The sequence below is a fragment of the Eptesicus fuscus genome, chromosome 2 (assembly GCF_027574615.1).
Source record: "Eptesicus fuscus isolate TK198812 chromosome 2, DD_ASM_mEF_20220401, whole genome shotgun sequence".
NCBI classification, from domain to species: Eukaryota; Metazoa; Chordata; class Mammalia; order Chiroptera; family Vespertilionidae; genus Eptesicus; species Eptesicus fuscus.
The window spans coordinates 19,725,712-19,738,521 of record NC_072474.1 but is presented as its reverse complement, the minus strand read 5'-3'; the positions used below and the strand labels follow the sequence as shown (position 1 = coordinate 19,738,521).

Below are 12,810 nucleotides of genomic sequence, written 5' to 3'. Positions count from 1 at the left end.
GAGGACCGGAGTTTCCCTGGGTCCCCAGGTGCTGTTGTCAGACACCCAAGCACAACGGGGAGTGTTATCTCCTTATCTGGCCTGGGCCACTGGGATCGCCACAGAGAAGCCCAGGCATCAAAGGCAGAGAATCGTTCCCAGCCGCACTCAGCCCAACGTTCCTTTTCTAAGAGTGATGTCTTGTTTCTGCAAACTGCACACAGTTTCGGGCCATGTGGTATACTGTGGGGCTGAGCTGGTGACCTACAGGGGAGACGAAATGGAGCCACATTTGCTGTGGTACATTTCCAATTCCACCTGGAATAGCGCAGTAGAGCAGATCTGGGGAGGGATGGGCACAAGCACAGAGCATCTCCCCAGTGTTCAGCCTGCTCATCTCATATATCCCCCCGCCCCCAACAAAATCCACTCAGCAAGGTGCTGGGACCCCTTTATCCGCTGGGGGAACTAAAGCTCCAAAGTGTGTCCTCAAGGTCACAACAGGGAAAGGTGAACTAGGGATTCAACCCAGATCTATGGCTTATTTAGTGCACCTGGCGGATCTGTAGCATAATGGATACCAACGACTTCTGGACCTCAGCCAGGCAGATGGGGTTCACTGGTGGGATGCAGGGGGTGGGGGGGGGGGGGAGACGCGCACAGAGCAGGGGGCTGGGCCAGGACCTGGGAGCAGTCCCATCTCTGCCACTCTCTAGTGACGTGAGCCTGGCAAGTTACCACTTCAGCTCTCTCCCTCAGTTTCTCCAAATGCTAAGCAGGATACACCAGTACCCTTCTAGGCTTGTCATGGGGGTTAACAAGTTAACATATGCCTGGAATAGTGATAATTCTGAGCAAGCACAACAAAGGTAAGGAATTAAGAAAATTAAACGTTGACCTTGCACGAGAAAGATTTCTGTAATAGAAAAAATACAATTCACTGTGGTGGTGGGGGGGAAATATATACTTCCTATTCTGGAAACGTCTAAAGCAGAGAATAGTGCTTCCATTCTGAATATTTCGTATTAAAACACTTAACCATCTTCAGCACTTTTACCTTTGAGACATCTTTCAAACAAAGAAGAATTTGTATAGCATCCTAGAGATGCATGTGTCTATTGAGATCCCCGGTATGTAAGAGTCACACTAAGTTCAAGTGACCTGCCCCAAGCCTGGCTGTGAGGGGAGCGGCTTTAGCATGGTGGTGCACTCAGACCCTCTTCAGTAAACAAGAACCACCGAAGGACTTTGAGCATCACAGTGAATAGGAGCAGCCTAGCCTGGCTAGCATGGCTCAGTGGTTGAGTGTCGACCCATGAACCAGGAGTTCAGGGTTCGATTCCCGATCAGGGCACATGCCTGGGTTGCAGGCTCTATCCCCAGTAGGGGGGGCGGTGCGCAAGAGGGAGCCGATCAACGATTCTCTCTCATCATTAACGTTTCTATCTCTCTCTCCCTCTTCCTTCCTCTCTGAAATTAATAAAAATATATTTAAAAACAAACAAACAAACAAACCGAGCAGCCTGGAGGACTCAAGGGCCCAGGAGCAGGGAAAGAAACAAAGCGAGATACTTACGCCGTGTTTAACTGTTTTCGCAGCGTGGGCAGCTTTCTTCTTCGCGTCATAATGGGTCAGAATGTCAATAATCGCCATAAAGTACACCTCTTTCCTGGGCGAGTCTGTAAAGGATGAGAGCAGAGTTGGGTACAAATGGTAACACGGGGAAAGGCACAAGCTGCAGATGGAGGGTGAGGGGCTCAGGGGCGGGAAGTGGGGAGTCCAGGCACAAAGGCATCAGAGGCTATTAAAGAGTCCCTGCAATTCCTGCATGTCCCCATTAAACAGCTAACTCTCTGCACCCACTTCCCTCTAAGCTTACAAAGTAAAAACAAAATAAAACATAACCCCAGGATATTAACAGTGGAGGGCCAAAGGCAAGAGTTTTTATTTTTTGTTAATCTGCATTTTCCTTAATGATAGTGCATTGCACTGGTGTAAAGACGCATTCTATTTTTAAAATACTCTATAAAACAAGTAGAAGCAATTATGCTATTTAACCCTTTTCTGCCATTATATGCTAACTAAAGGCCCAGTGCATGAATTCATGCACGGGTGGGGTCTGGCTGGCCTGCCCCAATCAGGGCCTGATCAGGGCTGTGCTGGCTGGGGGAAGGGGCTGTGGGCAATTGGACAGCGGGCCCCGCCCCCGATTGGGGTGGGGGTGCCGATTGGGGGCCAGTGACCTGGAGGAGGGGCCATGGGTGGTTGGCCAGTCGGCCCTGCCCCTGATTGGGGTGGAGGGGCCAATCTGGGTGGGGCTGGGTGGGGGGAGGGGTTGCAGGAGATTGGCTGGCCGGCCCTGCCCCCTATTGGGATGGGGTGGGCAATCAGGGCCTGGGGCCAATCAGGGTGGTAGGGGCTGATAGGGGGCAGGGCCTGCCGGGGGATGGGGCTGCGGGCTGATCAGGGTGGTGGGGGCCCATCGGGGGCATGGCCGGCTGGGAGAAGAGGTTGCAGGAGGTTGGCTGGCTAGCCTCGCCCCCTATTGGGGTGGGGGGATGCAATCAGGGGCAGGCTGGCCAGGGGGAGGGGCTGTGGGCCTATCGTGGTGGGGCTGGCTGATCAGGGGTGGGGCTGGCGGGGGTGGGGGGAAAGGGAGGTGGCGTTTGGCTGGCTGCCCTGATCTTGATCGGGGTGGGAGAGTCCAATCAGGGGCAGGCCAGCAAGGGGGAGGAGCTGCGAGGTTGGCTGGCCGGCCCCACTCCCTGATTGGGCCAGTTCACTGGCCACAGTGGGTGTCACAGCTACTGGTCGTTATGGTCGTTACGGTTGCTGGCTTTTTATACACAGAGAGTCCTAATTAGATTGTAATAACTAATTCTCATTGGATTTAATATCAGAATTGGATAAAGTTATATATCATGTATAATATCTATTTTCTGCATATGTCCACAAATAAGATACTGTTTCAATTATGAAGAAGAAGAAAAGTACATTTGTACTTAATTTTGGTGAGCAAAATAAAAATACAACTCAAACTCACTTGGCTGATATACTATATGAGATCTTTTTTTAAAACAATGATGAATCATAATTTTTATTACTAAAAAAAAAGGCCTGCTTTTATCATTTCTCTAAAATATTGTTGTTTTTCTCCATGTATATGTAGCTATGATAGAATGCAATATTCCTTCAAATATCTAATTGCCCAGATATTGAAGATTAAGATTGATTCTACTCTAGGGAAGAGGGCCACAGACTCCTAAATGGGGGAGAGGGGAGCAGAGGACAGACACAGCAGCAAATCGGAGATGCTCATCCCACATCCTGGGCTGGTTCAGCATGACTAAGAAGGAAAGTGCTGGCCAGAGGTGAGACTTCTGTCCTACAGGATGTCCCTGTGAGGTTCAGAGTGGACCACGTATGTCCCAGCTCAGGATAGATTCGTGACACTTTAGACTCACATAAAGGAGAGACAGTTCAGAATAAAAATATTTAAAATCATTTCTTATATATGCTATCTGTATTTATTTAAGTATATGTGTTGTATATTTAACACTAGAGTCCTGGTGCACAAAAATCGTGCACTCAGAGGTGTCCCTTAGCCTGGCCTGCGCACTCTTGCAGTCTAAGAACCCTTGGGGGATGTCCAACTGACGGCTTAGGCTTGACAGTTGGACATCCTTAGCGCTGCTGAGGAGGTGGGAGAGTCTCCTGCCACTGCCGCTGCACTCGCCAGCCATGAGCCCAGCTTCTGGCTAAGAGCGTTCCCCCTGTGGGAGCGCACTGACCACCAGGGTGCATCATAGCGACCGGTCGTTTCTCTGTTCGGTCAATTTGCATATTAGCCTTTTATTATATAGGATAGTTTGTGATTTTACTCTATTCCGTCAATATCATGAAACTCAAGGACCTCGTCACATTACACTTTTCAATACTAGAGATTACAATTACCTTTAACCCATTCTTGTGCTCAAATCAATGGGTTGGGCCTCTGGAGAACAAAGCTGCAGGACAGCATGATTTTAACTGGGTTATAATTACTGGTGGATAATACACAAATCAAACCACTTCACAGGTAAAAAAGAGCTGATAGTACTGAGCTTACTTTCATGGCATTTAATCCCATAAACATCAATGTTTGGATCAAACTCCCCTGGAGCCAAGGGCGGGGAGCTGTTGAGGGTGTTTCCAGGACTGTCCGGCGGGGTTCCAATGGGGTGGGTGCCATCGCTTTCCCCCTCCTCGTCCCCATCGTTCTCTTCACACTCCACCTCTTCCTGTTCAGCTCTCTCCACGTCGTGGATTCCCACCAGCAGGCTGTAGTCCATGAGCTTTAACTGGGCAAGAAACTGGAGGGTGGGAGGTGACAGGGTCAGTTAGGCCTTAAACAAAACCCCGGGTTTAAAGACAACAAGCTCAGAAAAATGCATACGGGGGGAGCTGAGTGAAGGATGGTGAGGAGGGTCTCCCCAGGGGTGGCCAGGAGCCTCCTTATGGGTTCTCAGAGTCCCAGGCTGTTTCTCTGGGCAAAAATGTAGCCTCGTACTTCAGGCTGGCTCAGTGCTGGTACTATTCTCCCAGAAATGCCAAGCGGGATGCCGAGCGGCATGCGCTTATCACGTCTAGACTGGATTATGCCAAAGAGCAGAGAGCATGGATGGCAGAAAAAGACACTGATGGAGTGGAGAGAACATTTCTCTCAGCAATTAGCACAGCTAATGGGGAAAAGCAGGGACCTCCCAAGTGGCTTGCAGCAGAGTCTCTCAGAACAGTTTGGGAGAGCACTTGGAATTCAGCACACTCCCTGAGGAGATTGCTATGCTGTCCATCACAGTAACTGGAAGCCCAAATGTCCCAGTCAGACGCAATGCCGTGTCCACCCTGCGACTGAGGCAGCCCCTCCTGCTCTGCTCGTCTCCTTCTGATGGAAGCAGGGAAGCCAGAGATGCTGAGGTGGTTCGCTCTCCGCGAGCCAGCACAGGCTCAGGTTCCCGGTCCCTCCCTCGCCCTTCCTCTCTCTGAAATCAATAAAAACATATTTTAAAAAAAGAAATATTCTCTAATTTCCAGGAAGTATGAAGGGCAGAATGCTCACTCGTGGCCCCAGGAACCTGAGTAGTTTGGCCCCATCACCTCTCAGGTCCACCTGAACCCTGTCCTTGTCTGCCCCCAGTTACCTCCCACTAAACCTTCAGGTCTCAGCTGCAGGGTCAGGGCACTGGCTCAGGAAGCATGTCCTGATCCCACCCAGGCCACATCCCAAAGCCTGGGCATGCATATAGCATTGCACATGTTTCCCTGAGGGCGTGGCTCAGCTGCACTTTCATCTGGTCAGATTACTTGAGTAACTTCTGTCTTTCTCAAACACGCAGCCCACGAGGCAGGGGCTCCAGCTGTCTCTGCCCTCACTGCATTCCTACCTCCCAGGGAGTGATGGTAAGTGCTCAGGACCTGTTGAACAAGTGAATGAGATTCCTGCTTCTTCTCTCCCTGTCCTCCTTAACTCTCCCGAATCTCTCCTAACCCCTTTCTCCACAAATAACCACCCCAACCAGATAAAAAGAACAAAGCAACAACAAAAACCTTTGTTTGAGACTCTAACAGGTAGCACCTCGCAGAAGCAAAAGGAGACCATTTACAATTTATTTTTGCAGAACAGAATCTCTGTTTAGCATGTGGGTCTACTGTTTGATCTTCAGACAGTTGACTTTCAAATACACTTTCAAGTGTGTTTCATGTACAAAAGTAAGGGGCTGCTGTAATTAACCTGCTAAGGTTCAGACAGGGAAGGGGTGCCACCTGGGGCTGGACTGCTGCACCAGGTGGGGGTCACCAGGCCCACGCCTTCCCCTTGCATCTGTGCTGCTCAGGCAGGTCCTGCGCCCCTTTCCTGGGCCGCCCATCTGTGGTCAGACCACTGCGGAGGCTCCTCGTCCAGTAAGGAAACAACTGTATTTAAAAGTGAAGTTAGCTCCCAGCACCACTCACTAAACCACCAGTGAAGTGAAAAATGCTTCTCTAGATGAGAAGCTGTTCTCACATTCCCAGGAAGATCAAGGAAACCAACTGCAGGCCTAAATGGGTACTATGTAAGTTTTCAAGTCTGTGAGCTGAGACAGAAAGGGCAAAGACCAAGAACAGCCCAGGGCTTAGGAGTATAGGTTTTTTTGATAAGGGACACTCATCGATTCTTCTTTAATTATAGTATCAGATATTCTTAAAAATAAAAACTAAAAGAGTATAGATTTTGGAGTCAGATAGGAGATTAGATCTTATATCTCTCACTGTCTCAGTGCCTTGACAATGAGTTCACCTCTCTAAGCCTCAGTTATCTACACTAATAAAAGAGAAATATGCAAATTGATCGTCACTTCGCAACACCCACCAGCCAATCAGGAGTGAGTATGCAAATTAACCCGACAAAGATGGTGACAGCCCCACTCCCCCAGCCGCTCCAGGCCTCTGGGCAGCACACATGCAGGCGCGGAGCGGCCGGGTGGGGCGGGACGCCTGCTATGAGAAGAGGGCGGGGGGGGGGCGGTGGGAGCTACAGGAACCGTGTTCTGGCCAGAGCAAAGACTGAAGGCTCCAGCCGGAGCGAAGACGGAAGGTAGCGGCCAGAGCGAAGGCCTGGGTCCTGGGTGCTGGAGGAAAACCGGTGCCGGCAGCCAGGGGAAGGCAGGCCTATTGCATGAATCTTCATGCAATGGGCCTCTAGTTGTAACTATAAAATGAGACAATACCACTCAATGTGAGGGTGTGGAAAGGATTACCAAGAGATAATGTAGCTGAGGCAATGAAACGTGTAACCATGGAAGCTGTTATCATAATTGTCCATGTTGTTATCATTATGGTGAAAGGCCTTTTTTCATCAAGTATGCAATTTAAACCACAAGTTAGGTGGGCCAGCAGGAGAAATGTGGAAACGCCTGTTGATTCACTAGCTCTTACCTTCACAAACTTTATTTTAAATGTGTTCTGAAGCAGAGTGAAATGAAATGTGGAAATAAACACGAGATTCTTATTAGGAAAGAATATCTGTTGGGTATTACAGAACTCCTGTGGCCTGGAAGGTAGCAAGTTGAGAGGACAGAAAAGGGGTCAAGGGCTCCACTACTGGGGTTTGCCCTCAACTAACATAAGGAACTTAGCACATTTGCTCCGTTTCTGTTCATCCCTTTATGCTTTGCCCCAAATTTATTGATTTTTTAAAAGTACATAAGATTTCAAAGCATGAAGATTTTTAAATCTTTATAATCATTAGGTCCCCTGCTTTTCCTCCTTTCCAATTTCTTAATAATTACCTGAAGATCTTTGATCCTCCTCCTTTTCCCTCAGAATATCCCATCTAATCTGATTTCTTCATAATTATTTCTCCATTATGCCACTTCTTTGAACTAGTATCTTCCTCAGATCTTTACTAGCCCAATCACAAACTTTCCTAAAAACCCATGTGGCAAAGAGCCATCAATAAACTTCCCTTCACAACGGATTTAAATTCACTTAATTTGTTGACTTCATGAACACATTTGCTTTACTGAATTACCTCTGCACATCTATGACATAGAATTAAAGTTCTAACCAGCTATATTGAAGAGTTATGTTTTATTACTTGTTAAAAGTTATAATAATCCTCCTTTGGAGCATTTATCAGAAAACAAAGTCTCATCTGTGCTCGCAACCATTTTTAATTTGCATTTTATATCAGAGCAGTTTAGGAGTGTGGCCTCTGTCAGCCTCAAATCCCAGACTGAATTTAGTAGTTGCCTGTGCTTGAGCAAATACACAGTGTCTCTGGACTCAGATTTCTCATCCATAAACCGGGATAATAGCAGCACTCGCCCTCAAGGAGTTGTTATAAGAGTGAAAAGAGGTAATGTGAAAGACTTAGGCTCTCCATGCCCTATAAATGTTGGCTGCCACCTCTCCCTCCCACCACTGCCAAGGTTGAGAGGTCCTGTGACAGGGCCTTCCCAGACACCACAGGGAGAGCACAGTTTTGCGTTGTGTGACATCTGGATCCCAGCGTGAACCGACGAGAGGAGAGACCAGCTCTGGCTCTTCACCCGCATGATCAGAGTTGGCGACAAGCAGGTCAGAAGGCAAAAGCGATTTTCACTCTCCATAGAGCAAATTTTTTTTTTTGAGAAAAAGGCTCACACACATTTAATCATGTGCAAAGCTATCTGACCTAAAAGTACTTTTCATGGCATATGAATAAAACAGGATTTCAAGTGAAAAAAAAAAAAAAAAAAAGCAGCTAGAGTCTCAAATGACAATTCTTTACTTTTTTTCAACAAAACTAGATTATTGAGCTGTAATATATTCATCTTTTACTTTAAGCAATTAGTTAAAACCCCAAATACCCCATTCGCTGGCCTCTAAAAAACTGAACTCAAACTAACAGGGCAGTCAGCTCAATTAGAAGGCATGGAACTGATGAAAAAAATAAGCTAGATTATATTCTAGCCTCATTGTCAAGATCAGATGTCAAGCTACTTCACCATAATTACCTGCTTAAAAATTTAATGATGCTTCAGCATGAATTTGAAAACGAAAGACACTGTTATCAACCATTGAGAATATTTTTTAAATGAAAGAACGCTTTGTGCCCTGCCTCCATTTCAACAAAACAGCTAAGTGTGAGAGCCATGTAAACTATCCAAATCCTCTAATCAGCGACATTATTAGAGACAACAAAAGGACTAAGAGGACCCTTATGTAATTCAACTCTAAATCTGGACTGATTCAGTTACATTATTTCTGGAATCTACCATATAGCGATATACAGCCAACAGAACAAAAGAAGACAATTTTTTGGCAGATCACAGTTAACCCTAAGGGCAACTTACCATACATAATTGCTAAAACAATATTATTCTCAAGATCAAAGATTTGCTGATTAATAAATAAAAATCTAAGAGTGTATGTCTGCCTATGGTACTTAGTTATCAATTAGATCAAGTTGACCCCAAAGGAAGGGGGAAATACTTAACTAATATGCATTTTAATAATAACCATTGACAAATGAGGAAAAATAAATGCTTACTTTTTTACATTTTATTTATTTATTTTTAAATTTATTACAGATGTTACCTTTCCCCTCCATTAGTCCCCTCTACTCTGCTCAATAAATGCTTATTAATGAAAGACTGAAGGAAAAATGTTATATGATGAAAACGAACACTTTCATTTACTTTTTAAAAGTAGACACTTGTATCTTTCACAAATCACCAATATTTAGGTTCTAAAAGAAGCATATACACCATGTAGGTTAAAATAATGTAAATTTTAAAATTAAAATATTTATGATTTAAAAATAATTATAAACTAACTTGGTCAGTCTGAGTGTTTTGCAATGGAAGAGATGTTAGAAGGTGAAAAGGAAATGTAATACTGCTTCTGCCTTCATGGCAACTGTGATCTAACGCATGACATTCATTCTGTGGCTCAACTCATTTCAATTGTTTTTGTTTAATGACAAGAAAAAGGAAATCTTTCCACAAAACCTTTGAGTAGCAAATTTGTACTGGTATGAGGGGAACTGTATTTCAAAATAGAAAAAAAAAGCATACACACATACATCTGAACAAAAGGAACAGATCAGAAAAACTTAGTAACTGTCTTGTAACCGAACCCATTTTAAGGAAATAACTTTTTTCCTGAATTTATTTCTAAAACCATCAATAAGAAAGTCCAGTGGGGGAACTGCAATGCCTTTACAATAAACAGAAGGAAAGGAAAGGATATAGTATCTTTAATTCTTAAAACAATATTTAAAAAGAAAACTCCATCATAGACTTAAAGCCCATTTCCCCATACCATTTTATTTTTCACAACCATCCCCCATGACCTGGTGTCCAAACTGCCTTTGAGTTGTTCCTGGAATGTGTACAGCTGGCTTCATGGGCCTAATGGCACTGGTTCCAGAGAGGTTGGTGAAAATATTAAGGCATCAAGGGACTGAGGCTATATTTACTAATACTGAGATGTGGTTTTGATGAAGAAAACCCCAAATTCAAATAGTTATTAAACATTTGTTTTTGAAATGCTCTGCTGCTTGACAGAATGCAGTCATTCCCCTCCCCCCAACTCAGTGGCCATGGGCAGTCAGTCTGAATGGGCTCTAACTTACAGCAGGCTGTCCCCACCGACACAGGCTGTCCCCACCGACACAGGCTGTCCCCACCGACACAGGCTGTCCCCACCGACACAGGCTGTCCCCACAGACACAGGCTGTCCCCGTAGACACAGGCTGTCCCCACAGACACAGGCTGACCCCACCGACACAGGCTGTCCCCACCGACACAGGCTGTCCCCACCGACACAGGCTGTCCCCATAGACACAGGCTGTCCCCATAGACACAGGCTGTCCCCACTGACACAGGCTGTCCCCACCGACACAGGCTGTCCCCACAGACACAGGCTGTCCCCATAGACACAGGCTGTCCCCACCGACACAGGCTGTCCCCCCGACACAGGCTGTCCCCACCGACACAGGCTGTCCCCACAGACACAGGCTGTCCCCACAGACACAGGCTGTCCCCACCGACACAGGCTGTCCCCATAGACACAGGCTGTCCCCACAGACACAGGCTGTCCCCACCGACACAGGCTGTCCCCACCGACACAGGCTGTCCCCCCGACACAGGCTGTCCCACCGACACAGGCTGTCCCCACAGACACAGGCTGTCCCCACCGACACAGGCTGTCCCCACAGACACAGGCTGTCCCCATAGACACAGGCTGTCCCCACAGACACAGGCTGTCCCCATAGACACAGGCTGTCCCCATAGACACAGGCTGTCCCCACTGACACAGGCTGTCCCCATAGACACAGGCTGTCCCCACAGACACAGGCTGTCCCCATAGACACAGGCTGTCCCCACAGACACAGGCTGTCCCCACCGACACAGGCTGTCCCCATAGACACAGGCTGTCCCCATAGACACAGGCTGTCCCCACCGACACAGGCTGTCCCCACAGACACAGGCTGTCCCCATAGACACAGGCTGTCCCCACCGACACAGGCTATCCCCCCGACACAGGTTGTCCCCACAGACACAGGCTGTCCCCACAGACACAGGCTGTCCCCATAGACACAGGCTGTCCCCATAGACACAGGCTGTCCCCATAGACACAGGCTGTCCCCACCAACACAGGCTGTCCCCATAGACACAGGCTGTCCCCACAGACACAGGCTGTCCCCACAGACACAGGCTGTCCCCACTGACACAGGCTGTCACCATAGACACAGGCTGTCCCCATAGACACAGGCTGTCCCCACCGACACAGGCTGTCCCCATAGACACAGGCTGTCCCCACAGACACAGGCTGTCCCCACAGACACAGGCTGTCCCCATAGACACAGGCTGTCCCCACAGACACAGGCTGTCCCCACAGACACAGGCTGTCCCCACCGACACAGGCTGTCCCCACAGACACAGGCTGTCCCCACCGACACAGGCTGTCCCCACAGACACAGGCTGTCCCCACAGACACAGGCTGTCCCCATAGACACAGGCTGTCCCCACAGACACAGGCTGTCCCCACCGACACAGCTGTCCCCACCGACACAGGCTGTCCCCACCGACACAGGCTGTCCCCACCGACACAGGCTGTCCCCACAGACACAGGCTGTCCCCACAGACACAGGCTGTCCCCACTGACACAGGCTGTCCCCCGGACACAGGCTGTCCCCACCGACACAGGCTGTCCCCACCGACACAGGCTGTCCCCACAGACACAGGCTGTCCCCACCGACACAGGCTGTCCCCACCGACACAGGCTGTCCCCATAGACACAGGCTGTCCCCACAGACACAGGCTGTCCCCATAGACACAGGCTGTCCCCACAGACACAGGCTGTCCCCACAGACACAGGCTGTCCCCATAGACACAGGCTGTCCCCACAGACACAGGCTGTCCCCACTGACACAGGCTGTCCCCACCGACACAGGCTGTCCCCATAGACACAGGCTGTCCCCACAGACACAGGCTGTCCCCATAGACACAGGCTGTCCCCACCGACACAGGCTGTCCCCACAGACACAGGCTGTCCCCACCGACACAGGCTGTCCCCATAGACACAGGCTGTCCCCATAGACACAGAGCATGGGAACCAGAGGGTGAAGATATCAGCAGAAGACAGTAGGTACTTTCTTTTTGTTCGTCACCTAAAAGAGGGAGTTGCTGAACCAGCACACTTCTTTTCAAACCATATCACATATGAAATACACTTGTTTATATCTGATTTTGATAATGTACAATATATATTTTTGCCTTGGTTGTGGATTTACATAGATGGTTTAAAAAGCTCCTAAAACCCAACCATGTTGACATGCAGACAATGGGACTGTCCACTATATTGATTTTCCTTACCTCAACATCCTTTTTCAGTTTCTCCAGGAACACCTTTTTGTTGTCATCATCAATATAAATCTTTTGGCCCTCATTAATGAAGTCATTATCCTTTAAAGTTGGCAGTTCTTTGGCCTAAAACAAATGAACAAAAGAATGAGAAAGAAGCTTGAGTGAGCTCTATTCTAGAGAACACCCACACCTGCTAACCCTGGAGGTTAAGTTTCTACCCCTGGAAACAGAGTTTGTTTGCCCTGTTCACCACAGGGGTCTTACCCAAGGCACAAATGTGAGGTGGCTTGAGTACCGCAAGGGGGCACTAGTGAGCTATGGCTGCTGGAAGCATTCCCACTAGGAATGGAGGGTGAGATATACACCATATTATAAGGCTTTTGTAACAGATCTCACGGTTTTCTTAGGAATGAACATGACTGCTTCCTTAGATTCACTTTCTTACAAGAAGTCTTC

At 48.0% G+C, this 12,810-nt stretch overlaps 1 protein-coding gene across 1 annotated transcript in view; it reads right to left on the bottom strand.

The window, feature by feature from the left end:
- PIP4K2A (phosphatidylinositol-5-phosphate 4-kinase type 2 alpha) overlaps window positions 1-12,810 on the bottom strand; it is a 172,578-nt gene that overhangs the window by 3,015 nt on the left and 156,753 nt on the right. Inside the window, exons 7-9 of the mRNA XM_008148859.3 lie at window positions 12,364-12,477; window positions 4,089-4,332; window positions 1,556-1,659 (exon numbers count right to left, since the gene is read on the bottom strand). Coding sequence (XP_008147081.1) covers window positions 1,556-1,659; window positions 4,089-4,332; window positions 12,364-12,477 — 462 coding nt within the window. The remainder of the gene's footprint in view (window positions 1-1,555; window positions 1,660-4,088; window positions 4,333-12,363; window positions 12,478-12,810) is intronic.